The 27884-nt window shown below is 33.3% G+C and overlaps 2 protein-coding genes across 5 annotated transcripts in view; one reads left to right on the top strand and one right to left on the bottom strand.

Moving 5' to 3' along the window:
• LOC149806255 (dynein beta chain, ciliary-like) overlaps positions 1-18428 on the bottom strand; it is an 89613-nt gene extending 71185 nt beyond the window's left edge. The window contains exons 1-11 of the mRNA XM_089951201.1: positions 17892-18428; positions 15830-16014; positions 15325-15514; positions 14950-15049; positions 14272-14483; positions 9521-9754; positions 8461-8628; positions 8047-8163; positions 5423-5688; positions 2785-2853; positions 1579-1961 (exon numbers count right to left, since the gene is read on the bottom strand). Coding sequence (XP_089807327.1) covers positions 1579-1961; positions 2785-2853; positions 5423-5688; positions 8047-8163; positions 8461-8628; positions 9521-9754; positions 14272-14483; positions 14950-15049; positions 15325-15514; positions 15830-16014; positions 17892-18254 — 2287 coding nt within the window. The 5' untranslated portion in view covers positions 18255-18428. The remainder of the gene's footprint in view (positions 1-1578; positions 1962-2784; positions 2854-5422; positions 5689-8046; positions 8164-8460; positions 8629-9520; positions 9755-14271; positions 14484-14949; positions 15050-15324; positions 15515-15829; positions 16015-17891) is intronic.
• A 333-nt stretch (positions 18429-18761) lies between these two features.
• The window catches only part of LOC149806254 (CDP-diacylglycerol--glycerol-3-phosphate 3-phosphatidyltransferase, mitochondrial-like), a 61363-nt gene continuing 52240 nt past the window's right edge, over positions 18762-27884 (top strand). For 3 of the 4 annotated variants that reach the window (XR_016419878.1, XM_089951199.1, XM_089951198.1), the window contains exon 1: positions 18762-18887. Coding sequence is in view for 3 of the 4 variants with exons in the window: in XM_089951199.1 (XP_089807325.1) it covers positions 18802-18887 (86 nt within the window). In the remaining variant the exon portion in view is untranslated. The remainder of the gene's footprint in view (positions 18888-27884) is intronic. The other variant, XM_089951200.1, reaches the window with a different exon arrangement.

Here is a 27884-nt window from a genome sequence, read left to right as displayed (position 1 = left end):
TCCATGCACAATATTCAATACATTAGCCACACACATGACTCAATACATTAACCACACACATGACTCAACATATTAATCATGCACATTACTCAACACATTCATCATGCACAACACTCAACACATTAATCATCCACATTACTCAACACATTATCCATGCACAATACTCAATACATTAGCCACACACGACTCAACACATTAATCATGCACATTACTCAACACATTCATCATGCACAATACTCAACATATTAATTATGCACAATACTCAATACATTATCTATGCACAATACTCAATACATTAGCCACACACATGACTCAACACATTAACCATGCACAATACTCAACACATTAATCATCCACATTACTCAACATATTAATCATGCACATGACTCAATACATTATCCATGCACATGACTCCACACATTTCTCCATATGCTATTGTACCTTAACATTCACTGTCTAAAAAGTTGAAGTTTTTCATCTAAAATTTCAATTTTCCATGACTTTTTAAAAAATTCTCTGACCAATGTTCACAATGAAAATTGCCTAACTTTGTTGTGACCTGTTTCAACACCTTTAGACAAAAATGTCAACTTTTTGCCATTGTGAATATGAGATTAAATTTTCAGTGCTCAGATATTTTTTTCTTGGCAGTATAGTAATCGTTGATTCCCAAATTAAGAAGCACCAATAAAATATGAAAAGCCTAAATCAATGTTTCATTATAATTCATTACAAGGAGTACCAACATAGCATACAAGGACTAAACCAATTTGTCATTATTATTCATTATATGGGTTCACTATCATACAAAGAGTAAACCAAGTTGTCATCATAAATAATCATATCCAGCATCAACCCACTGTAGAAGGAGTACACCAATCAAAATTTGAGAAACTTCTTACAATGCATGGCTATGGACATGTATAAATTAAATACAGGTAAATACTTTTGAAGACCAGAGGTGGTGTATGATTCCTAATGGACCTGAGGCAGACTATCATATGCTTTTAAACTAAACTTGTTGAATAATTTGTTGTTTTTAATAAGTGTATTTTACATCAATACTTCTTTTCTCTGGAGGACTGTTTGTCCTTTGTCTATTGTTGACTATTTGTATCAATGTAATGATATTGGCCAACCATGCATATGTGACTGTGTGACATAGGTCAGAGTGAACTGCCTGTTGTGGCTAGATGAGAAATCAGAAAATCCTAGGGGTTCTTAGCGGACAGACTATTTCTTTTAAGGGTAAATTAACTGACAAAACGACCTTGATAATGGATACAGAAGAATATATTACTTACCAAAAGGTGTGTGAACAAGGATGTTAATGTTATTCCTGATTGAAATGGCTTACAAAAAATGTATTGCTTCATCTTGCTTATCTCCACAGCATCCTAGCTAGAACTAATAAAATTTTTGGCAGATGATGCAAGAATAGGGCATTATTACCATTGTGATATCATGTTAATTACATCTGAAGTTAGAATTATTATGTGATACACTTACTAGTTACCTTTCCCATAAGTAATATAGCAGTAATCACAAATTAGATTGGCAGTTAAGGGTACTACAAACCCTCAGAGTTCCAGTTGAGAGATTCTTCTGCATTCTTCAGCTGAGTGTCCAGACTCTGCAACTGTTCCTCAATAAGTGGGAACTCCACCTCAATCACTGTTGTCCTCACTTTGTTGTAAAGGTTTACTGTTAGATCCATATTTGTTATAAACTTCCACAGCATGTCATTCCTTGAGTAGAAGCCACTGGCACTGGCAGGGATGTCCTCAGTTCCACGGATCTCCAGGTACTTCACCTCCCTTAGCACAGCTACCAGCTGGGGATCAAAGTTAACGGACAGCAGATTGGTTTCTGGGTGCCTGGTCAGCAGAGGCTGGTTCAGGTTGAATGAGCAGGCCTCATCAACATGAGAAACCCAATCTTTGAAGATCTGCTCATCCCATCTGAATATGACAAGTAAAATTAGCACAGTTTTGATAGTTGCAATGACAAATGAATTTAACATCAAATAAAGAAACAGGGATCATTTTAGTAAATTATGTTGCTCCCAAACTAGTTACTGTTACCAGATCACAATAACATTAGGAAAGAACCTTTGCTACCTCCAAATCCAGCACTCCCTGAGAAATGAAAATATTCTGTCTGCCTATACATCATATAGACGAAAGGAAGTAACAGACTAACATCAAGTACATCAATTTGGTGACTACACCACTGAAATTAATGTTGGACGGTCTAAAATTGTGACACATTTGCAATGGATTTCTGAGGTAAACATCCAGGGTGGCCACCTAGCAGGTGCAAGAAGTGGATTTAATCTGTAAGAATAACTTCCCATCGCCTTTAAGATACATGCACAAAAAGACATTTTTCATCAATCATGGACGGCTGGAGTCCGAGGTAGCAGAGGTCATGTTCTAAGCTTGAGATAATCAGTAAAGTATGTGATAGAGAAATCTGACATTTCAAGTATCTTAGCTATATAATAATTTGTAACTTTGATTTTAATCAATTTAAATGGAATCTGTATAATTATCATTCCCACATTCAATCATACTTTACTTTTATTGCTGATATTAAATATTGTACTCTCTTTCTCCAAACTCAAATATACCTTGCTCCTTTACTTCTTAATTTTATACTTCTCATTCTAATTACATATTCTACACCTGACAGATTTTATTACCTGCAGAAATTGAATGGTAAGTTTTGTATATACAGCTTGGGTAACAATAATGGACAAATGTACAGGCCGATTGCGCTTACTTGCTTAAAAGTACCAGCATCTCCTCATACTTGGTAAAGACCAGCTTAGCCTCTGGGGTCTCCATCATTCTACAGAAAGCAAAACATATTTTCCATTTAATTATGCAATTTCTGAAGGGCATACTGAAAGGAAAATTTTCAACAGTTTAAAAAAAAAAAGTCACTAATATTATGGCTTCTATACTAAACAAACACCCATACTTTCCTTAGTTATTTTCTTTCCAGAATTATGTGTAAGGGTTATCTGTGAGTATATGTCACTATATAATATTCTGTCTGCTGCGATTCATTTTTTATACATATTACTATGTTTGAATATTCTCCAAGAAATCCAAGAACATAATCGTCATTCAACTACTTAAGATTTTAATGCAAGTGTTGACATAAATGTAATCAGAACTGTACAACTCATTACTGCAATGCTTACTGACAAAATCACAGAAATTGTACAAATTGTAACAAAAATAACACCCACTTCAATTAAATAATTTATGTATGATTTTTATACTAAAAGAATCAATAGACTTGTTACATTGATACATGACTATTTTCAACGGTCATGTTACATTATCAGATTTACCAGCAGTGCCAAATAATATGAGCAAAAACAAAGCAGTGTTAGTGAAAAAGTCTTCTAGAAACTCATTTATCATAACACAAATGTATGTGACCTTAAAAAACACCACACATAATGAATTAAACAAACCAATTAGTACAAATTTTTAATTTCTTCCCAACAACTCAAAATAAACCATCCGGCTGGACATTATGTTCTCAAATCTACATATAGTTTGTGACCAAATCTTATCCACAAACTGAAAAAAAAAGTCTTTATTCACTAGGGATAAATGAATGATTTTCTTATTGGTGACAAACACTAAGATGGAATATACAGGCGTCACAACTATTTTATTAATGGATACTAGCAGTTCATGTGTAAAGTCTGAATCATTAATTGTTGTTGGGCAGAGCTACTAAAAATACATCTGAATACCAGGCTGGATAGAGCAACTGAAAATATATTTGAATACCAGGCTTGGTAGAGCTCCTAAAAATACATTTGAATAACAGGCTGGGTGGAGCTCCTGAAAATACATTTGAATACCAAGCTGGGTAGAGCTACTGAAAATATATTTGAATACCAGGTTGGGTAGAGCTACTGAAAATATATTTGAATACCAGGCTGGGTAGAGCTACTGAAAATATATTTGAATACCAGGCTGGGAAGAGCTCCTGAAATACATTTGAATACCAGGCTGGGTAGAGCTACTGAAAATACATTTGAATAACAGACTTATCTAATGAATGAGACAAATGACAAGTGTCATAAAATTAAATTGTATAGTAAAGCATAGAAAGGCAATAGTATCAAATTTTTATATATAACGAAACCTGGTGTCTCAATAATATATTGTCTATTTATATGACACCTTATTTATAAATTCCTATTACTATTTGAAATTATAGTATCTTTTCACAACATGAACCTTGCAATTATCAGTATACATTAATTTGTGTATTTCAATGACTACTTCTACAATAATCAACACAATGGAAATACAGTGAGAGCTAATGCCACCAAAATTAGGAAAGGCATAATCTTCCATAGAAATCCTGTATATCTAAAATCAACACATGTGGCACAAAACCCCTTTAACCAAGATAAGTGCAGTGTCAGACATACAATTCATGTTCACTGTACTGTGTATAAACACTCTGACAGACCTCACCTACCTCTTCAATTTTTGGTTACTATACTCCTTTTCACTAAAATAAAACATAAATCATGACATAAAATGAATTCAAGGATTCATTTGTATAGATTGATGAATATTTATCTTATAATTCTGTATGTTAATTTTAACATTGGTCTAGATAACAAGTCTAATATGTATAAACTGACAATGATGCGGCAAGACAAAACAGTATCATTGCATTAAAGATATTTTACAGATGGTCTCATGCAATCGACTTCCAACATAAACCTATTTAAGTCTAATCTGAAGTTTAACTGACCATGGCGTATTCCAAGAAAGATTATATTCAAAGATGAGAAGCAAAATAAGAGTTGACAGTCAGAAGACTACATAAAGGAATGCATAATGCTGCAAATCCAAAAGCATTTATGTACCCTGAAACCATGTCTGGTTTGAGGTGTTTTTCTGGAAAATCTACAGTAAAAGTTTAAAACAAATAAGTTTGTCATTATAAATATATTTGAATTTCCGAGGCTATATTAAATCTTCATGAAGTAATTTGTTTCTCCTTGCAAAACATAATTATTTGCTGCTTTGTTTATACAGAAGCCTTCTCTAAGATTTGGAAAGATTTGCTGCTGTAGTTTCTGAGTAGTCCTGCTGACAATAAGACTGTCTGAGTAGTCCTGCAAACAATAAGACTGTGTGAGTAGTCCTGCTAACAATAAGATTGTGTGAGTAGTCCTGCTAATAATAATACTGTGAGTAGTCCTGCTAACAATAAGACTGTGAGTAGTCCTACTAACAATAAGACTGTGAGAGTCCTGCTAACAATAAGACTGTGTGAGAGTCCTGCTAACAATATTTATGCTGATAGAGGTTTAAACACAAAGTAATCTCCCACTACCTGATGGGAAAACATGAAGGAACTAGCAACATACTCATGTTCCAGATGTTTGTAGTTGGCCATCGGGTTGGCTAGCCTCTCTCTCAGTTCTTGTGCCCACTTTAGGCTCCCTGTGACCTTTGGCATGTTCTTGTGGATGGGAATTTTGCCCTCCTTCTCCTTGACCTTCATTTGTTCATCATAGATTTCCTTGACCATGTCCAGCTCAATGTGCATCATCTTCACAATGATGGGGTACTTTTCCTCAAAGTCCTTCTGAATGAGGGGACGATCAAGCAGGCCTCCCAAAATATCCAGGAGCTGTCAAGTAGCAATAAAAAGTCTGAGCTACTCTAGTAAACAAGTCTAATGATTTACCAGTTTTAACAGTCACTAAAGTATGTCTTTGTATCATCATGCTATATATTCTAAAAATTCAAAAACAAAAACAGAAATCAATTTATTTCAGCAATTTAGCCCTCATAGTACAAATTCATATTTAGATTAGAATTCCATCTTATTTAATACAAGTGAGTTGACATATTTTCACAATTATTTCCAAACAAAAAGAGTTTCACAAGATTCTATTCAGATGGAGATAAAAAGATGCTCCAAAGGAAAGATTTAGACAAGTAATATGATAAATTTAACATTGTTACTACATCCAAGCTAGATGCAAATGAAATGAAATTTTCAAAAGCAGATTGTATATAATATACATTTATAGATACTGTCTTTTAATTTGGTCAATGTTTGGGCCAATGCAAACAAAATAAAGTACATCTACTACTATATGGATATTTCTTCTGCACAGTTCATAAAACCTCGATACTCTAGCAGTTTATTCTCTCCTCACTGTTTCAGACAAAAGTTCATAGTATGAACACTTTAGTTGCACTTATTGTTTTTGGAAAATAAAAGGTATATTGCATGAAAGACATTTCTCACATTGTAATAGTGATTTATTCTGACTGTAACATTTTCAAGAATTAGTAATATAACTACATTTAAAATGCAAGTGTCTCAGATTCTCTGAGTGAAATAAATACTCTATCAGCAATAACATCATGGGGTCTCCATACATATCCAGAACCATGTCAAAAGAGCAGATTGGGCTCTCCATATATATCCAAAACCATATCAAAAAACAGGTTGGGCTCTGCATACATACCCAGAACCATATCAAAAAACAGACTGGGCTCTCCATACATACCCAGAACCATATTAAAAATAGACTGGGCTCTCGATACATATCCAGAAATATGTCAAAAGAGCAGATTGGGCTCTCCATACATACCCAGAAACATGTCAAAAGAGCAGATTGGGATCTCCATACATCCCCAGAAACATGTCAAAAGAGCAGATTGGACTCTCCATATATATCCAGAACCATATCAAAAAACAGGCTGGGCTCTCCATACATATCCAGAAACATGTCAAAAAAGCAGATTGGGCTCTCCATACATAACCAGAAACATGTCAAAAGAGCAGACTGGGCTAACCATACATATCCAGAAACATGTCAAAAGAGCAGATTGGGCTCTCCATACATATTCAGAACCATGTCAAAATAGCACCATAGCATTATACTGGTTTAATCATCAAGTCAAACATTTTCAACATTTCTCCAGCATGAAATTGCATTAATCATTTTTTTAAACAAAAAATATAAATGTCACAAACTAAGTGGCTTTTGCAGCTAACATTTTTTAGACACAGAACATTTTAACTGTAGTGCAGAAAATAATTCCATATACTGATAATAATCCAATACTTATATACATTCTTATGAAACTTTTTTTCTCTTCACATTCCTAAATACTCTATTTTTGTCTTGTTGAGGTTTACCTCCATACCAGTTCTATCACAAAAGTGTTCTTAAATTATCAAATTGTTGTTGCAATAATCTAACTTAATCAGATTAGTTCACCATATCATCTGCATACAATAAAGTTTAACATCTGAAGTAACTAATATGCACCTAAACTCTGATATCAAGTCATTTATAAACTAAATAAAAAATGACTTAACACACAACCTTGTCTTGTTGCAAGAGTACAGTTCATAATAATCTGTCAAACCTGTAAGTGTTCTAGCATAACTCTTCAAGGATACATACATTTTTCTTGAAGTATTTACCACTGTATCACGTCCCTTATAAATGAGTGAAACCCAAAGTTTTCCACAAGCAACTTTGTTAAATGCCTTCTTGAGATCATCAAAAAGCAATAAAATCTTTCGTTATATAAAGAGTTTTGTACAGCATATTGCAAAGTAAACATGTTATCAAAAATGTTATATTTCTTTTCTAAAAACAGCTTGTGCTTAGTCAATAAGATTATTTTCTTCCATCTAAGAGTAAATTTGTTTGCTTCAAACATTTGCGAAAATCTTGCAAAGTGTATTTATCTGAGAAAGTAGAACTGTACTTAACAAGCTGCAATATTTAATAGTAAACAAGGCAAGAATAACAATCCAAAAAGACCAAAAACACATTCATGTTTGATATATGCATTTTTTTCTTAATCATTTCAAAATAGTTTCTGAAATGTGTGAAATGTTACAATATCATTTAACACATTCTAGCTTTGGAAACAGGCACTGTAAGGAATTCTCAAAAGTCTTTAATTAATAAATATGTTGATTTTAATATTACCAAACTTGAATGAAGAAACTGACCTTGTATGCAGACTCCAAATCATGGCAGTCATCAAAGGCCTGGCAGGTGATGGTGGCCATGCGGCGGTCAAAGTCTGTCAGTTTGGTTTTGAAGGCCTCGTACTGGTTGACAAATGTCTGAAAATATAATTATGTCTACTTTAAGGGCAAACATTTTAAATATGATACAGAACAATACAAAACCCTAATTCTTGAAAAATCTTTTATAGCAAGTTATTTATCCTTACATTTTCTATTTCCAACGTAACTTTTACCTGGTCTTTAAAACAAAAATGGAATATGCAAGTAAATACAAGAAATTTAGGGTTACTGTGCAAGTTGATTACATGTAGTACTTTAAAGCTTACAATTCAAGACCAAGATAGCACATGCTTCAAAGTCAATAAAATGAATGTGGCTTATATCAATATTTACCATATCTTTGGTGTCCATGCAGTTGTAGGTGGCTTCAGTAAACACCTTGTATGCCTCATTGAACTCCTCAAAGATGTTGAGTACCTGCTGGCTCAGAACTTTTCCCTTGACTCCTCCAATTTCAACCTTCTCCAGTTTCATGAACTCAATTGCTGTCTCCATTAGCTCCTGCAGTGAAATCATTCACTGTTACATATATATTTCCTTATTTCCTGCTATATTATTGAACTCATTGCCAAGGTGGCTTAAATAATGTAGAATAGATCCCATCTGCCCACCCACCCCCACAGAAGATGTATCCAATGATGGGGTTCCTAATGAGAAGGTCTTGGATTTTTTATGTGACTACTGTTTATACCAAAAAGCTCTGACATTGTATTTTAGCTTTATTTTGTATTCTTTTCTTGGCAGTTTTTGCAACATCTTTGTTTTTTATACCTTGCTTGGGTTTTTTTCTTCACCTTCTCTTTTGCCTCATGGTGAATACTTGCTTTGGGTTGGAGGGATCATATTGCTAAGAATTTTGGTAAGGTGCTTTGATTTGCCATTTTTTCAAATTAGGCTTTGCTCACAATTATTAAGCCAGAATTAATGCTGATAAAACATATACATACACTGTAAAATTGCACATGCTGTGTCTGAATGGTCTGAACTTTAATAAATTTTATCAAACCAAAAAGGCATTTCCAATTTTCAACAATATTTCCATTAGAGACATAACCATTAATGTTTTGTAAATTCAGGATGTTCTTTTGCGTTTAGTGTTTGTCTTGTTTGTCATTATTTTGCAAATGCATTCATTAAAGGCTCAGCAAGAATTGAACTTGCATAGTCTAGTAAAAACTAGTCACATATCTATATATCTACCTTCCTATCTATCTAGCTGCCTACCTATCTATCTATCCATCTGTCTGTTTGTCTGTCTATCTATGTACACACACAATCTTCTATCTATCTAAACACACACACACACACACACACACACAATCTCTCTTTTACATCTGTGCATTGAGAGGTTATATAAGAGTCAAGATGAAAAACTCAATTCAGCAAAACATACCAGCACAGTTTCTGCCCTTTGATGGAACTTGTCATAGCGTGCAAAAACCAGTTTGGGAGCATATTCCCACTCCCTGGGTTCACGGCCATCTTTGAAGTACTCCTTCAACTTTTGGCGGTGCTCCTCATAGGTCTCCTTGAAAGCCCTCAAGACAGCATTGGCCTTCCTCACCTTATCTATTGTCTCCTCAACCTCTCCTTTGAACAGGTCAGCTGGCTCAAGGAAGGTTGCAGCCTGAAATTAAGCTGGCAGTGTGAGACTGAGTACAGTATTTATAGGGTACTACATTTGCAAAGATTTTTTTTTTTATATAAGCAATATTGCATGACATCTGGAGTGCAGTGTTGTTCAGAAAAACAGAGAAACAAGTGAGCCTGGTATTGCTCACCTGGTTTACATAACCTGATAAATATTCTTTCTAATGATCAAGGTATAATCAATCTGCACAGTTTCTTGCTCATTAACTGAAGTCATCCAAGATGTTCACAACAAACAATCTATTCATGTTATGGTGTCTTAAGTCAACAATGCTAGATAACTGATCTACTACTACTACTATAAAAAATGCAAAAGGCTTTAACGATATGTACATAAAGGATTCACACAAAGATTAGTAGTAAAACTGTATAAGGCAATACTGGCAAGCACAAGAAAGTACACTGATTTAAAGAGAAGGAGTAATGAATTACATAAATTCTTACAAATGATTGTTTCTGTACCTGCTGACCAAGAAGCTTTTTAGAACTTTTGGATGAGTCAGCTAACCTTATATAGGGTAGAACAGAGCTCCATAAATGAATTACAGAGAGAGCAAATCTCTTCTTATAAAAATTCTGAATTTGGTTTAGGTAAATATAACTTGTTGTTTGAGATGGATCTTTGTTCATACATATGTACTTTTTCCACAAATTTAAAGTTACTTGTAAGATAATCAGAGTTAACCCAAGTAGAGATTTGTAAACAAGAAATTGCTTTTAATATTGTAATGATGTTAGGATTTGTAGACTAGAAATTCCTTTTGTTGTAAGGATTTGTAAACTAGAAATCCCTTTAAATGTTGTAAGGATTTGTTGACTAGAAATCCCTTTTAATGCTGTAAGGGTTTGTAGACTAGAAATCCCTTTTAATGCTGTAAGGGTTTGTATACTAGAAATCCCTTTAAATGCTGTAGGGTTTTGTAGATCTGAAATCCCTTTGGATTTTCTAAGTATTTGTAAACTAGAAATCCCTTTTAATGTTGTATGGATTTGTAGACTAGATATCCCTTTTACTAATAATAATAATAATGCTTTATTTATAGACACAGGGCCATACCAAAAGGACCCTTAGTTTTATGGCCAGTGTGTGTTAAAAATGAGTTCATAGTATCATAACCAAATGTAGTGATGAAATTTTTAAAATACTATATTTCCAAAATCTAAGACTGATTTTAAGATGAATCAGTTTTATCTCCCTATTTAATGTATGGAGAAAAAGATGTTGACCTCTTAACATGGCCTGATCATGTCACCAACAGAAATACGACATAACATAGCGACATCATCACTGGCATACATGTACTAGGGGATTACTTAAAAGTGCAATATCGAAAACAAATTAAAAAATATACTGCTTTTAAATTCATTGTTTATTAAGCAAGCAAATTTAGTTAAAAAATTTGCCCCATGTACCCTGGTGAGATCACAAAAGTACACAATAATCAAACTTGTCATCTTTGAGACAGAGCAGTAAAGTTACTATACGGACAGAAAATAACAAAGTTTAATTACTTCATCTCAATATGCTTAGAGAAAACATGCTGAGTTATGGTAAAACTAAAGATAATTCATCTTGACCTTGAAAATAAATCTTTAACCATCATACATGAAATGCTGTCAAACTGAGGAACGTAAGTGTACCATGGTTCATCCCTGTACCTAAAACAGTTTTTAAGTGTACCATAGTTCATCCTTGTACCTAAAACAGCTTTTAAGTGTACCATGGTTCATTCCTGTACCTCAAACAGCTTTTAAGTATACCATGGTTCATCCCAGTACCACAAACAGCTTTTAAGTGAACCCTGGTTCATCCCAGTACCCCAAACAGCTTTTAAGTGTACCATAGTTCATCCCTGTACCTCAAACAGCTTTTAAGTGTACCATAGTTCATCCCTGTACCTCAAACAGCTTTTAAGTGTACCATGGTTCATTCCCATACCTCAAACAGCTTTAAAGATATAAAGCAGAAATTAAAGAAACCTTAAAATATTTGCCTGTGACCTTGAGGATAAGACCTCAAATGTGCTATGAAACACTTCTCCTAGTGACAATATATGGTATGCCAGGTTAAAAAGCTAGAATGCCAAATCTGACTTAAACCTATTAAGTAGTATTCTCTCCAAGGCCATTTACCATCATGATCCTGATATACAATCAGTTTAGCCCCTGAATACTTTTAAACCTTCCAATATGCTTTGCACCAGTGCCAATCCGCTTTTATGCATCCTGCTAACGTTTACAATTTATTCTGTTAAATGAACATTGTGCCACCAAATTCCATGTCATATCATTCAAATGAGTGTGATGGGAATGTAAAATAGTGACCCTGAAGACAGAACTCCAAATACAGAACTTGACACAGGGCCTAGGACAAATTTCACATCAAATGGCATTGAGGTAAAAGAGCAGAAGGGAATGGATTATGGAAAACATCAAATGCTGAGTCATGACATTAACATTTAAAATAGGACTACCAATGTAGTACATGACACAACATATAATGATGTTATAAAAAGTATGCAAATTTCATTCCTAAATCACAAATACCTTTAAAGTTAAAGAGTGTGGGTTAATTACAAGTAGAAAATGAATGGATGGAAACCTAGATAATCAGTCTTTGCTTTTCTTTAGAAAGGCAACGGACAATAATGAAATGGAAACACTACTCCAAACAACACAAAGTTTCAACAAAAAGTTTCATTTCTCTTGCAAATAAAGGAAAAAAATGTCGTCAATTAAATTATTCTCTCAACTCTAATTCTGTACAAAAAATCTAACTGACAACAAATGGAATGGTAAGCAACCTGCTCACATAAAATTACTGCCACCTTCCCATATAAATTTGATTTTAATTTTAAAGATGGAAATTTGTTATGTAACTTCTATTTTATTTTAAAGGTATGATTGCTTCATCAGGGCAAAGTGACAAGAACAGACTTGTACATTACTTCATCAGGGCAAAGTGACAAGAACAGACTTGTACAGTCTGAAGGGATATCAAACAGCTGTCTTAAAGTCATCATCAAGTGCTTGACTGGATAAATTGTACATATGTTATTCACAAAACTTTTAAAATGGGGTTAAACAGAGATGCATACAGTAATAATTGTTACTGCATGTAATATCTGTACTAATCTTAAATGAAAAGTGTATCACTGTTTTTTTATAATTGTAGTTATCAGACAAGACTCTCTCATATAAAAACTTGATAAAATGTTGTAAATGCTAGGGATAGGATTTTATCTTTGAAGAAATATGGCAATTTACGAAAGTATATATTTTAACTTCTGGACATTGTTTCGTTAAACTCTACACAGAATTTTGGCACAATAAATACCACCAAGTAGGAGGTAAAACTGATATCAGCATGCAAATGAATGGGTAATTTGACTGGCATCCAACATGCATAAAGCCTACAACTACCATGGGAGATTAGGTATCTTTACTGGCAGATCTATAGTGTACTTAGTATTGAATAAAGGTCAAATTTTGGCACCATAGAATGAATACAAGAATACTCATTAGTTACCTTACTCAGGTATCAGATATCTATGATCAATTTTGGCCTTGTACCATAACTTTATGCACAGATCATAGACCAATTCAACAATGATAAATAAGAGTGCTTAGTTATTTCAGTCTGCTTGAGGCAAAGACTATTCGGTTCTTATCAGTACCTTATTCTAACACTTGGAAGTACGTAAAAGAAAATAAAACCGTTTTTACTGCATATTCTAAACACGAGATTATGAACAGGTATACTAACAGGTCTTAATCTAACACCATATTTATTATGCTGAATTGTTTTAAAAAAATGCAGTTATTCACACAAACTATCAAAATGCTGAGTTTCTTTGCAAACAATAGCATTCTTTAATTAACATTCCAACACTGAATAGTGTATTCTCCTGTATTATAACTATGGGATGAATGACTCACCTATGAAAAAAAAAACACAAACTGAATCAAATTTGGGTCATGCATGGCAACTATAGTTGCATGAATCAAAATAAAATGTAAAATCTGAACATGAAATGACAGTCAACATATTTTGACATAGTTTAACCAAACTCCAATGACTTATAAGGAAAGGTAAAAACCTGTTGAAAATTAAAGACAAAATTAAACTTTGTAATAAAGACAAAACTATTTAACATAATAGAAGTATAATTCATAATCATTTTAAAAAAATGGCCAGAATATGGGGCAACCGTGCAGAACTGTACTTAGAGCATTCTCCATGCCAGAATATGTTCAAATGCCCTTACTCTCTTGTCTCAAAATTAATATTTATCCAATTTGATTCTTTTGTTTTTTATAATATGTTTGATGGTGACCTTACTTTATCAATGCAAGCACTTGTCTCAAAAAAGGATTAAGCCCCAATAGATTCTCCTTTTACAAATTGGTAACATACCCTCTATCTGGCATGTCATGCTCATCCCCCATGCCCACCCCCATATACCCTGCTTGGAACCTGATTTGGATGCACACCTGGTTCATGATCATGTTGCAGATCTCTTGGAGAAGGACAATGATTCTGCCTGGTGTGTTGTAGTAGTCTGAGTTGGCCCACAGTAAACAAACAGCATGGATCATTGGTCTCAGCAGCTTGATGCTGTCATCAAACTCGGCTTGCTCATAGTCCTCAAAGTGATGGCGCAATGGTTTCAGAAACATATTGATGTCCTGTGCCTCCTTCAAAGCTGATGAAAGTACAAATGAATTTATTGCCTAAGTCACAACAATGCTATAAAAAAAATTAAAGCATGTAACACAATTTTTTCAAAATTGTTGCGCCAGCATTTAGTCATAAAAACCTCCAAGACAAACCACTAACAAACATGAGTTTTTTCTTTTTTTAATCAAAATTAAAATTTATAGGTTTCTGTCTTACAACTTCTGTGACACTGAACATATATGAGTCACATTTATCAAATACATTTATTCTTAAATGAAATTAAATCTTTTTTTAAATAAAGATTTTATTCACTTTCTACCAACATAATATACTTGTCTACGTTTTAAATTTCAATCAGCTAAACCAATACCAAACTGTCTGAAGTAACAGTTATCAAGGCTGAATAGTCTGTCCTGGAATTAAGCTTCATACGTTTTTTATTTATTATAATGTTGTAAAAATGTGGGGGAAAAAGAACTTGTTTACATTACCTTCTACAACATCTCTAAAAATCTGTTTAAAGGTTATAAAATAACTACTGCCAAGTTTTTCTAACAGCTCTGCCATCTTTCTGACTGCTGGATCTCTGAGCTGCAATTTAATACAATGTGCAATTGAACTATTACTCGATGCAATAAAATTATTGCTAACAAAAGAACATAAAATACAAGCAATCATCTTATCCAGTAAACATTATTTAACTGAGTTATTAACTGGTGTTCAAAATAAATTTGACAGATTTTAACAAGAATTAGATGGTAATCTCATATTTATTTTTTAGCAATAAAAAGATGGTTACATCACATATCACATACAGTATAGATCTCAGGTCTAGATGTTGAAGAATCACTACTTAAATATTCTACCTGCTCATAGATGCATTCAAGGTTGGTGGACTTGTTTTTCCAAAACTCCAGCTCAACAAAGGGGGTGGGGTTAAGACCCTCTAAAAGGGGCTGAGAAGAATCCTGCTTGAGAACATCACGGATTTGGTGAACCCATTCAATCACCACTGACTCAATTGAGTGGATTACAGCTATATCTAGGGTCTCACCCCTAATTAAAAAAAAAAGAGCAAAGTATCAATAGCGTTGTAACACTGTTTATACCTATAAATTAATCCTCAGTGTTAGTCCATAAGGATAGGGTATAATGCCTAATTTGATAGATCATTATGATATGCTTATATCTTAACCATTACCTAGCTGTAACCAGAACCTAGTTGGTCCAACAATGTATTTTATCACAAAGAAAATGAAAAGTTAAATAATTAAGTTATTCTAGATATTATGAAAGTAACAATGGAAGCCTTGAATATACAATCAAGTTTAATTTTGCAAAGACTACAAGTCTTTTGTTATTTATACTTACTCATCATCAAGTTCTGCCACTTTCTCTGCCCCCACAGGAAGAGGGAGCAGTGTTTTCCCCTTGGCAAGGCCTGACACAACATAGACATTCCCCTTCAGGTTGTGAACATGGCGTTGCACATCTTTGGAAACTACATTTGGCCAGTTTACATGATTTCTCTCATTGGACAAAAGTGGGACCAGCACCTTCAAAAGTATGAATTCAATATGCATACAATCATGTCGGCCAATTCTGTGCAATGATACGACATTCCTGTAAACATTGCATCATGTGTTCTTTTTGGTCAAAAATCCAATTTGTATCAAGAAAGATTAAATGTCCTTTTATTAAAAATGAAATATTCAAAAAGTGTACAAAAATAATGAACATTTCTAGACTAAATGCATACAAAAACGTGATTTCAAAATGTCAATATGAAGATCTACTATATGACCATCTTGAACTTGTAACCGAGAAAATCCTATTTACTATGTATCATTTAGAATCATAAAATAAATACATTATGAAGGAAATGTATACCTGAAAATAATACTGCATTTTAATCCAAGTTTCCAATTTTGCAAGAAGTTGTACCACATGTCGTTTTATCGTCTGCTTTACAAAATGTCAACTTGCAACTAGAAGAGTATTCTCAAAAAATTCACCAGCATATAGTCTGTTTCTAAATTCTTTAGCAATTTTTTTCTGCATATATGAGAAGTTGTAAATACATTTCATCATAGTCATTGTTGGGTCTCGTCAACATAATAGCTTCTTTTTTTTTAATAATTCTAAACTTTACACATTTTTTTACACAATCAATTTAGTTTGCTTAATATCTCTTGCTATTTATTGGCATTGTTATGTTGAATTTTGTAAAACCAGCCATAAACCTGAACTAATTACATGACCGAAACGCTGACAGAAAGAATCAAAAGTAATGTATTTCATTTCCATAGCCCGATTAATAAACATTACTTATTTTCAAAGCTATGCACAGAATAGGCCAACATATCACAAGTCTGAAAAACATAAGGGTGGTATCCAGTGTGTCCAAAATTAATATTATTTTGAACAGAATATTCTGGTGACAATTGCCTCTTTTCAAATGGTAAGCATTGCAGTATATTATTTTCATCAATTGGTAAAATTTAGTATGCATTTTGCTTCAATATTGGTGACAGAAACCTTAGGTGTGCAGAAATGCCAGACAGCATTGTATACATTTAAAACATATAAGAAATGAACTCTAAACAAACTCTGATCTTTTGTAATTCATGAGCTTCTGATACTTGAGTTTCTAACAATTTTCACTATTGGCTGCAAGTTTTAAAGATATGGCTTTATAAAAACTTTCTTTTTCAGTTGAAGGTAAAGCCCTTATATGCCTCACTTTCATGATACCCAAATAATTTTTCACATTACTGCATGACTCTCAACCTTAAAACAGTCATTTTAACAAAATCAATAACACTTTGTACAAGAAAACAGGAAGAAAATAACACTTTAATTGAAATTTGAGTGCATCAATACACACTCCTGGACACCCCATTATCATTATAAAGACTAAAAATCCCATAAAAGATATGCACATTTTGTGAATTTTTATCCATTTTGTTTAGAAGATATTCCTGGTAAAGTGAATGGATGGTTCATCCAATGTATCAAACATTTTTTCAAATTCAAAAAATGTATCAGTGTTAACCATTGTCCTTAATATCCTTGATACTTAGAGGAGTTAAAAGGTCACAAAGAAAATCCTTGCCAGTGTCTAATGCCACATGTACACACAAATTATTTAAGATTTTACATATTTCCCTGCTACTGTTTAAAGTTTTATGTGTACCTTCAACAATAGTCTTATCTTGCCTATCAGAACCTTTAGTTGAAAATAGGCTTCATAGTTGACCAGACATTCATAGGTTTAATATCCCCAGAACATCTTTCTAAAGTATATGTTCTCAAATACTTATTCTTTAATTTATGTAACAAATTTCTCTGCTTTCTACATTATTGTTTTGAGTAATATTATTATTATTATTATTATTATTATTATTATTATTATTACTGCATGTTATGTTACCTCATCCACAAAAGTTGACAACTGGTCCAATGGTGAGTAAGACAAGTCCCCAAACATAAGTGCTGTCCTCATATTGGTGTCCTTATTGATGGCCTCTTTATTTTTCTTCACAAAGTAGCACGCTTTTGCCTTCGGATTTGTGGGCCACTCATAAGTAGCTACAAGAGGACCCCCTGCGCCACCTGATGCAGAAATTACGAAAGTAGAGATCTCCGGCTTTTCAAAAAAGTCCATAAATAGTTGCTTTGTTTCATCCACATTGTACATTTTCATCCAGCGGTCGGATTTTACTTTCATGGTCTTAAGGACATAGTCTGCCATGAACTCCACCCTGGTGTCACCCAAATCCATCTCCGCTGCCATTTTCTATGAATTTGCTTAGGATTCTTCACTGCTGTGGTGCACAGATGCTAAGTTTCAAGATGTTATTGACTTTACATTCTCTGATATTCATGAGTCTGAAAACCAGGCAGTCAGCAACCACTTTTCTTCTTCTTCGTGTTCTTCTGCACCAAAAAATGTCGTCTGGAATTGTCTGTCGTCAAGGTTGCTAAGTAAACATAACTGCATGGTGCGCAAACATAGAGCGCGATAAAAGTATCGACTGGTTTGAGCATGCTATCGACATATTACTGAAACATGTAATAATGAGATTAAGAGCAGTCTAAATTAATTCTCTATTTTATTTTTTTACAAATTATAATTGCCTGTTTCTCTACAGGTTTCAAAAGCTGACTATGATCCAATTTATTTAAATATATTATTGTTGAGATTATACTATTGTGTAATAAAGTAATTTCCTTTTTATTGTATTGTACACAAAATATTGAAATGAAACCATTCTTAATAGCTCTTGGTGCTGAAGTGATTATAATACATTTTGCTAATTCTTAAGCTTCCCGTATTCGTAATGATCAAAATGGTGAAACAGTGGAGGATCGCTCGATATTGCACAAGGTTCTCTTTTGGTTACACGTGTATAAGGAATGCGAATAGGTATGAAGATTCCATTTTATATAAAGAGATAAAGTGCATACATTTAGTCAGTTAATAAATTTGCAAAAGCTCTGAAATTGGCAGGAACTGATCTGGAGGAAAGTTTGGTTATGTATTTTCGGAGATTGACACTGTACTGGTTGAAAACCAATTCTCGCCCCTTTTTCCTATTTTTTTTTTTTTTTAATCATCCACTACCGACATGAACTTGCTCCTTGGCAGTAGAATACATAAAATCAGGGCCTTTAACAATATTTTTCCTTGTGCTAAATGTGAAATCAGCAACATGGACTGTTACAGAAATGGTAAATTTGAACTCTTTGATTATTGTACTTATTGCTTTATTGAAAGGGATAATTGTGAGTAAGCAGGTCGTACCCCAAAAAGAAAAAACCTTCATGAAATGCTTTACGACTTAGTGAAAGGGATACTTTTAATTTAGATTAGTCCTTTTAAAAACAGTATGGCTCCCGTCTAGTACTAATATTAGTACCCTTACTCGTACCTCGTGGACAGGGTACTAACATGAGCATATGCGTGTTAATGGAGCAAGCCGAGTGTGATTCACACCCGGCGCTCTTTTAGCCTAATAATAACACTTTAAACATATTCCTTGCATATAATCCAATAAATTGAGTAGTCCTCTTATTCAGTACCGTAAGTATCGAAAATCATTGTAGAAATAGTTGTAAAATCTCGTTTACCTTTTTTAGCCGATATTTTCGGTTAGACCGTCCGCCATATTATTTCAAATAATGATTATTTCCGTTCTCAGCCTCGTTTGTTTGTGTGCCATACAAGGACATTGATGCTTTATTTGGAAATGTAAACAAATCGTAGTAAAAATTTGGTGCTGTTTGGGTCAGAAATTCTGCGCATTAAAAGTAAATCGGCAACTTTGAAATTCCACCAAGAAGCGATTATTCGCACTTGATTGATAATATAGCGTAGAATATCCAAAATATGGTCTGGTAAGCCTTACGTTAAAAAGGGGTCACGGTGAGAGTCTCGCGTTATCTGTCATGGTGGACAGGATACGGTTAGAGTAACCAGGCCAATTTATTTTATCGTGTAAGGGCTTAATAAATTCAAAATAAGCCAAACTTCTTTCACAACATGATTATGCTTATGTAGTTGATTTCTACACTGTTTGTTTTTCTCACTTTAGTGATGATTTTGTTTGCTCCATTACATGATATGGGATCAGTTCGTAGCCTCAACCACAACAAATCAAGTTGAGGCTACGACATCGTAGCTAGGCTCCCGTCTATTGGTAATATTAGTACCCTTACTCCTACCTCGTAGCTAGCTCCCGTCCATTATGAATCCTACTACACCACCCCCTCGATAACTCGCGAACCCGCTTATAATGCAGTGTCAGGCATGGATCCCATTTTTGAAGCCTGAAAATACCACAAACATTTATCCCTATTTGTTAAATTTGAAGAAAATCTCGATCAAAATTGGTAATGGAAACTTTGATGTATCGCTCGTTTTATCGTTGTAAACAGTAGATAGAACCTGTAAATTTTAATCAACACTATGAAATATCAAATTTAAAAATAGCTCATACAATTTTTTACATTTTCTTTCCAAACGACATTCCTAATACACTGCAATTAACTATATGTAAGGAAATTTCGATCATTGAAAATGTCACCTACACTGAGTGGAGGAAGTACTTTAATAATTAAATACAAATTAAATAATTTTTTTATCAGTTGAAACTTGTGTTCTGGTTCCATCTTTTAGTTCCTTTTAAGTGGAATCGTCATAAATGCAATGTGTCCTCTTGTAATTAAACGTAAAATGCATCAATCTACCATAACAGCTATGTCCGTGAGCATTTCTCTGAGAACCTAATTAAGTGCTGACCATGTTTTGATAACTGACTTGCGAAAGTATTTGTTGTATTGTTGCACTGAATAAAAAAGCTGAACCCCTTTGTATTATCATGTTAATTATATATTTTGAATAAAAAGAAGGAGGTGGAATAAAAGAAAAGTTAAAAGGCACAAAAATCAGGCTAATTTAAAATCTAGCAGCCTCGGTCGTATGTTGGGTGCAATCACTTTATTTGATCAATCGAACACTATAATAAACATTATTGTGTATGTAACATAAACTACCTTAAATTAACTGACTCTTTCATAACTACGATCAAAGATAACAAGGCAACCAAGCAAAAAATGAATACTTCATAAAATAGAGAGCTTGATTTCAAAGATACGGACCATTGTGGGCAAGCGAGATTAAGAGAATTCTTGAACTGGCATTTAGAGATATCCTCAGGGATGATAAGAATTATTTCCATTGAAATCACAACATTAACATTGTACTAATTGAACAATAAAAACTGAGTTTCGATGCAGGCGTGTCACAAAATAAATGTCGCGTGTTTTTGAGAAAAAAAGGAATCTTGTTTGTTGGTGTATGAACAGTTAGTCTAGTTACCAAATTATGGACTACCGATTTGGCAAGATACTATTAAACACCACTACAGGAACCAGACTCGTCAAGAAAACAAAAAGCAGTGACGTAATACACCGATTTTTTGTGTACACATGATGGTTGTTCAAACCAGTTGAATTGATCTTTCATATGTTGGATACTTGAAAAAAAGTTATATAAACAGAATAATGAACAACTTCATTAGAAAAACGCATTATTAAAAGTTATTATCGACGAGATTGTAAAATGAGGATTCAGTCATTAAACAGCCCAGTTCCCTAATTCTGCCCCCCCCCCCCAAGGTTTTCTCAATGTCAAAGTGATTATTTTTCCAATTTTTGGAGGTCCCTCTGTAACTCGCGCCTTGCTTATAGTGCGGTCTATGTTTGTGGACCCCGTTGTGCACGAGTTATCGAGGGACAGGTGTATAATACAAGTCACACGGGTCATGTAAGCACATATACTGAGATAAGTTTAAAAATAATTTTATTTTGAAAATTTAAACGTACTATAGTTACAAAAAAAAGTTTATTCCATCATGATTTTTGAGTGATCTACACATTAATTGTCATAACAAAATTACCAGACAAAAATTATCGATCGCTATGGACTTTTACAATGATAGTTTGGCATTACACAGCGTCACGAAATTCAATTTTGGATTGAACTATTACTAGTGCAGGGGGAATCAAGTGTACAATCGCGTGAACAAGAAGTTGCATGCGTCTTCTACCATCTCCTGTTAGGATGTTCAGCTATGAATGGGATAGGAGTAACATACAGTAAGTTTTATTCTTAGCATGTACATATGACATTTCTTCAAAATGAAATTTTAGTATGGTGTAAAATTTAACTAAAATAAATCTGAATTGACAGCCATCTTTCTAGTCTTTTATGTGTATAAAAACTCATACTTGTATGGGAAAAATATTATATAAGAATTGAAATAAAAGATATGACATACCATATAGAAGATATATGCGAAGTTACATAAGTGCCTCCAATTTATTGGACTTGTGTGCCAATTTTTTCTTGCTGGTATTTTCCCAGGCTTTGTTTATAATTGCTGACATTGTCATGTCTCTGTTTATGTTTTTAGTACAACTTTTTCCCTACCGCAGGCACGTTTCCTCTTATGTCATGCATGCGACGAACCTGGTTTAAAGGAGATTACCCTGCTTGCTTGAATATGCCTAAAAATAGTGAAATTGTCAAAGTATGTCATCACTGAATTTGCCATGAATTGTTTTTTAGAGGAATGTATACAGATCTGCAATGGAATTTTGATGGACAAGGTGTGACATAAAATAAATAAACTCCATTTAAATGTATGTGTAATCAGATCTCTAAAATGTCACCTGCAGCTGCAAAAAAGTGACTTGGACCACGTACATGAGCTATGCGACTTTTACTATAGTCCTACAACGTAAGACAACTCTCCTGATATTTGTAGTTTTGGGGTTGTGTCTTACTGCCTAAATAACTACGAAAACAGCATGTTCAGAGGTCCACTAACATCAAAATAAGAAGTCAAATTTTCAACAATATCTCGCAAACCTGACAGCCCATATCAACATGTTTCTACAATCGGTCTTTACTTACACTGACGTCTTCTTTCTAATAAATTAAAATTCTCACACAAGCAAAAGGATGTCTTTTCAAGTTCCATTTCAGAAGGCTGGAATGCCTAAATCAGATAAAGTAGAAGTATGTTTCTTTTATGAAACTAATAATAATATACTAATGTTGAAGAAAGTGTTTGCATACAATAGAGCTGATATGAATCTTCAGAATCCCACACATCGCATTGGTGGACCTAATCCCTCCACTTTCACTCTGTGATAACGCTCCACAATGGAGCAATAAAATACTAACAAATCACCACTATGCCTTGGCCGGTACACCATTGTGATCTCCACTGTGGAGTGGCTGATTGGCATTATTGATTGACATTTGAACAACCAATCCATGAAGACCACCCATGGAAAGACTGACACATCATGAATGATTAACAATCGAATACCATTTTACCAATCAACAATCTTTTATTTTGATAATATATATGGACAGTAGAAATTAATTTGAAAAGTCTTGTGTATTTTGTACAGTTAGAAAACTTGTGCAATAACGTGATGAGAGGCTCATGTTGTTGAGATTCTTTTGTATATTTATCCTACTGTTTAAAATTAAAATTAAAAAGTAATCCTCTGAGGTTTGGACAGTTAAATTCCAGATACTCTTTAAAAGCAAAACAACAAAAATGAAAACACTGAATTTACATTTAAATGCAAACCAATTGTTCAGTCCTTAAGCAGTAATGTCCCTGATATGGGATTGAATATATTTGTACACAACTATGAACTAGATCAATTCTGAATTCACATGTACATTATGTGACTGGCCATTTAGTTTTATGGGGCTAAAATATTTTTTATTTATCACAAGATAAGTTTGTTTCAAGTAAAGCAAGGAATTTTTTATATGACAAATCAGAATAAGACAATAGTTTTCAAACATTTACTCCCTCCCTTTAGGAACTTAAATGGTCTCTCCTAAATAAAGACTTGGCTTCAGCAGATGTTCAGCAGAAATTAAGGTAGTGACCATTGTAAACATTGTTATAAAATGTTAGTGCTGCGGAACATAAAGTGTATATGGCTTAGCATTCTCACTCAGAGAAATACACTAATCTTCCTTGAGTAAGCCAAGATCTTTAAACAAATCTGGATATTCCCACTTTATAGTGTTGCGACATAAAACTTCATTAATGTGTTTTACCAAGATAATGTATATATTATTTATCACTGGCCAGCCTTGTAGACACCTATTGATATTTCTTAATATAAAAATTTCTTATATAGCAGAATAATTTTTATACAACAAAGTTTCGTTGAATGAACCTAGAACCTTTTAATTCTTTATGACCTGGACCAAAAGGCTTATTCTTTCATTTATGTAAGATACATAACATAGTGTACAGTGGAAACACTCAGGGATATCAGTTACATCAGCTTCAGTGCCAGTTTTAAATCTGATACATTTTTGTCTCACCTTTATTTCAAAGGAGCAAGAACTTTATCCTTTATTGTTTGCATGTTTTTATCTTGTATGAGTATGGACTCCAACTCCTGATGCTTTTCCACTTTATGTATGGTGATTCTTGAGATTGTTTTGTTTTTTGTTGCCATGAAAAGTAATTATGGGAATTTTGCTTGACTTTCTGCCATTACTACTCAACATCATGTTCCTGCCTATACCAAAACTTAGGCATTTCGTGGAATTGTTTGTTACATTGCAGCATTTGTTTTATTGTTTCCAGTGTCGGTGTTTAACCACATCAGTGTTATTTTCATGATCATTTTGTTTTTACATTTGTTTGTTGTTTGTTATCAGCTTCCTTCTGACAAGCAATATTTATGGCTTTTCCAATGTCAGCTCGGATTCCAATTTGGGAGCCAACCACAACCGTGTGACATATCAATTCATCCTTTAATGTCCCAAAGATATAAGTAAACATTTCAGATATATTACCTGATAAGACACCTTAACAAATTAAACTTAGGAAAGAAAGATTCTTTCTTATTATTACTGAAATATTATGGTTTACATTCTAACTAGAAAGGATTTTCAGGGTTTAAGTTCAAATGCATTAAAAGCACTTAACAAGTAAAACTTAACCATAAATTCTTCATGAAGAAAAATGAGTGGTGTTCATTCTCTGATAAAACTGTGAAATTATATATGTTAAGCGAACTTTTACTCTATAAAAATGCACATGATGTTCCAAAATATATAGAAAGGTTTGTGAAAATGTCACTATCTGTCATCACAGGAATGCAGCATTCATTATGATAAATCAGCAGGATTTTTCATGATAAATTGACTTGTAAAATGAGAATTTTGACAGCATTCTTCATGATAAATTGACAGCATTCATCATGATAAATCAATAAATTGACAGCATTCATCATGATAAATGAAGATAAATGGACAGCATTCTTCATGATAAATTGACAGCATTCATCATAATAAATCAAGATAAATTGACAGCATTCTTCATGATAAATTAACAGCATTCATAATAATAAATCATGATAAATTGACAGCATTCATCATAATAAATCAAGATAAATTGACAGCATTCTTCATGGTAAATTAACAGCATTCATAATAATAAATCAAGATAAATCAACAGCATTCATCATAATAAATCAAGATAAATTGACAGCATTCTTCATGGTAAATTAACAGCATTCATAATAATAAATCAAGATAAATCAACAGCATTCATCATAATAAATCAAGATAAATTGACAGCATTCTTCATGGTAAATTAACAGCATTCATCATAATAAATCAAGATAAATTGACAGCATTCTTCATGATAAATTAACAGCATTCATAATAATAAATCAAGATAAATTGACAGCATTCATCATAATAAATCAAGATAAATTGACAGCATTCTTCATGATAAATTCACAGCATTCATAATAATAAATCATGATAAATTGACAGCATTCATCATAATAAATCAAGATAAATTGACAGCATTCTTCATGATAAATTAACAGCATTCATAATAATAAATTGTGATAAATTGACATAAATTGACAGCATTCTTCATGATAAATTAACAGCATTCATAATAATAAATCGTGATAAATTGACAGCATTCATCATAATAAATCAAGATAAATTGACAGCATTCTTCATGATAAATGTCTTTTTTATTATTATTATCACTTTGTGCCAAGTTTCATAATAAAAATATTTCCTCCAACTGATTTTCTTTGCGTAGTGATTAAATTCAATAGTTTTTTTCCCATGATGGAACTCTCATTTTCATTCCATTCCCAGACCGCTCCATGGCCTAATGGTTAGAGCACCCTCTTCAGATGCAGGATGTCATGGGTTCGAATCCCAGCTGCATCCTATCAAAGACTTATAAAAATGGCCCTAACAGCTGCCTCGCTAGGTGCTCAGCATTAAGAGGTTTGTGTTAGGATTGGTCGGCCTGGTGTCAGGATAATGTGACTGGGTGGGACATGTCTCCGGCATGATGCCCCAGTGCTTGACATCACTATAAACTGCCACACTGCAGACATTGTAGAGATATGACTGAAATTTTTTTAAAGCTACATTAAAAATCCAAATCACACACACACACACACAAACACACACACACACATACACACACAAACACACACACACACAAATTCCATTCCTCAAGATTTATGAAGACTCTTATTAGTAGTGTACTAAAAAAGTCAGTCTATGATTGTTGATTTATCATAATACAGTACCACATAAAAATGTGATTTAACTATCCAGACATTGGTTTGTATGACTGTAATGAAATCAGTTACCAACCGTTGTGGTTATGTGACAGCAGACTAGGGGAAAGACATAGGGATAAGTGAGAGACTAAACATTAATGAAGGAACAAATGAGTGAATGAATGAATATACAAAAAAGAGACAAATAGGAAATGTTTGAATGTACAAATAAGAAGAAATAAGAATTATTAGACAAACCAAAAAGGCAGGTTCAAAGATCAATTAGAAATATATAATAGGTCTGCATCACTTGCAGACATGTCAACTGTAATCAGACCAGGAAGTGAAAATATATTTATTATAACAATTTTGAGGGACAATGGATTCTCCAGTTAAACAGGTATTGTAGTGGGGATTTTGTAACAGAAGTTTAAACCAGTTATCTTTGCCATTGCCCTCAGGTACATGCAATAAACTTGAAACATAACCAACAAGTCACTAATCTACCCTCAGTTACACACAGTAAACTGGAAACATAGCCAACAAGTCACTAATCTACCCTCAGTTACACACAGTAAACTTGAAACATAACCAACAAGTCACTAATCTACCCTCAGTTACACACAGTAAACTTGAAACAGCCAACAAGTCACTAATCTACCCTAATTAAGTCACAACAAGTCACTGATCTACCATAATTACATAAGACAATACAAGAGGCCTTCATTTTATTCTCTGTTACATCTTATATTTGTTTTATAATACTTTTATATACCTTAATCAGAGTAGAGCAATTAATCTAGTTAATTAGATCTATGACAACTCCAAAGTGACATACAGTAATTACTACACATACTTTGGTTAACATACCTTCAGTAAAATTAAAATTTACTATTATATAAAGTGGGTCTGTCTTTTTTCACTCCATGATAAATAAGTATTGACGTTTGCAATAAAAAGTTGACAACCTTGAAGTGTGTTGTTGTTCTTTACAATTAGCTTCTTATTGACCTTAAATGAAGGTTACCCTCTCAAGCGAGACCTTGCAAGTTCTGATGAAATTTATTAAAATGAAGGATATTATGAATGTAAGCATAGAATGTGAATAGGTTCTATTCTATTTTGTCATTGATGTATGAATTAATGTTAGCTCTTTGGCTAATGTAAACCAATTACAATGTGATAATGTGATTTCAAACAGCGAGTGTAAACCAATGATGAAAGGATTTCACTTTGCTAATATAAACCAATTACAATGTGATAATGT

Source organism: Sinohyriopsis cumingii, chromosome 2 (genome assembly GCF_028554795.1).
Source record: "Sinohyriopsis cumingii isolate HCF-2022 chromosome 2, ASM2855479v2, whole genome shotgun sequence".
NCBI classification, from domain to species: Eukaryota; Metazoa; Mollusca; class Bivalvia; order Unionida; family Unionidae; genus Sinohyriopsis; species Sinohyriopsis cumingii.
This window is presented reverse-complemented; position numbering and strand designations above follow the sequence as displayed.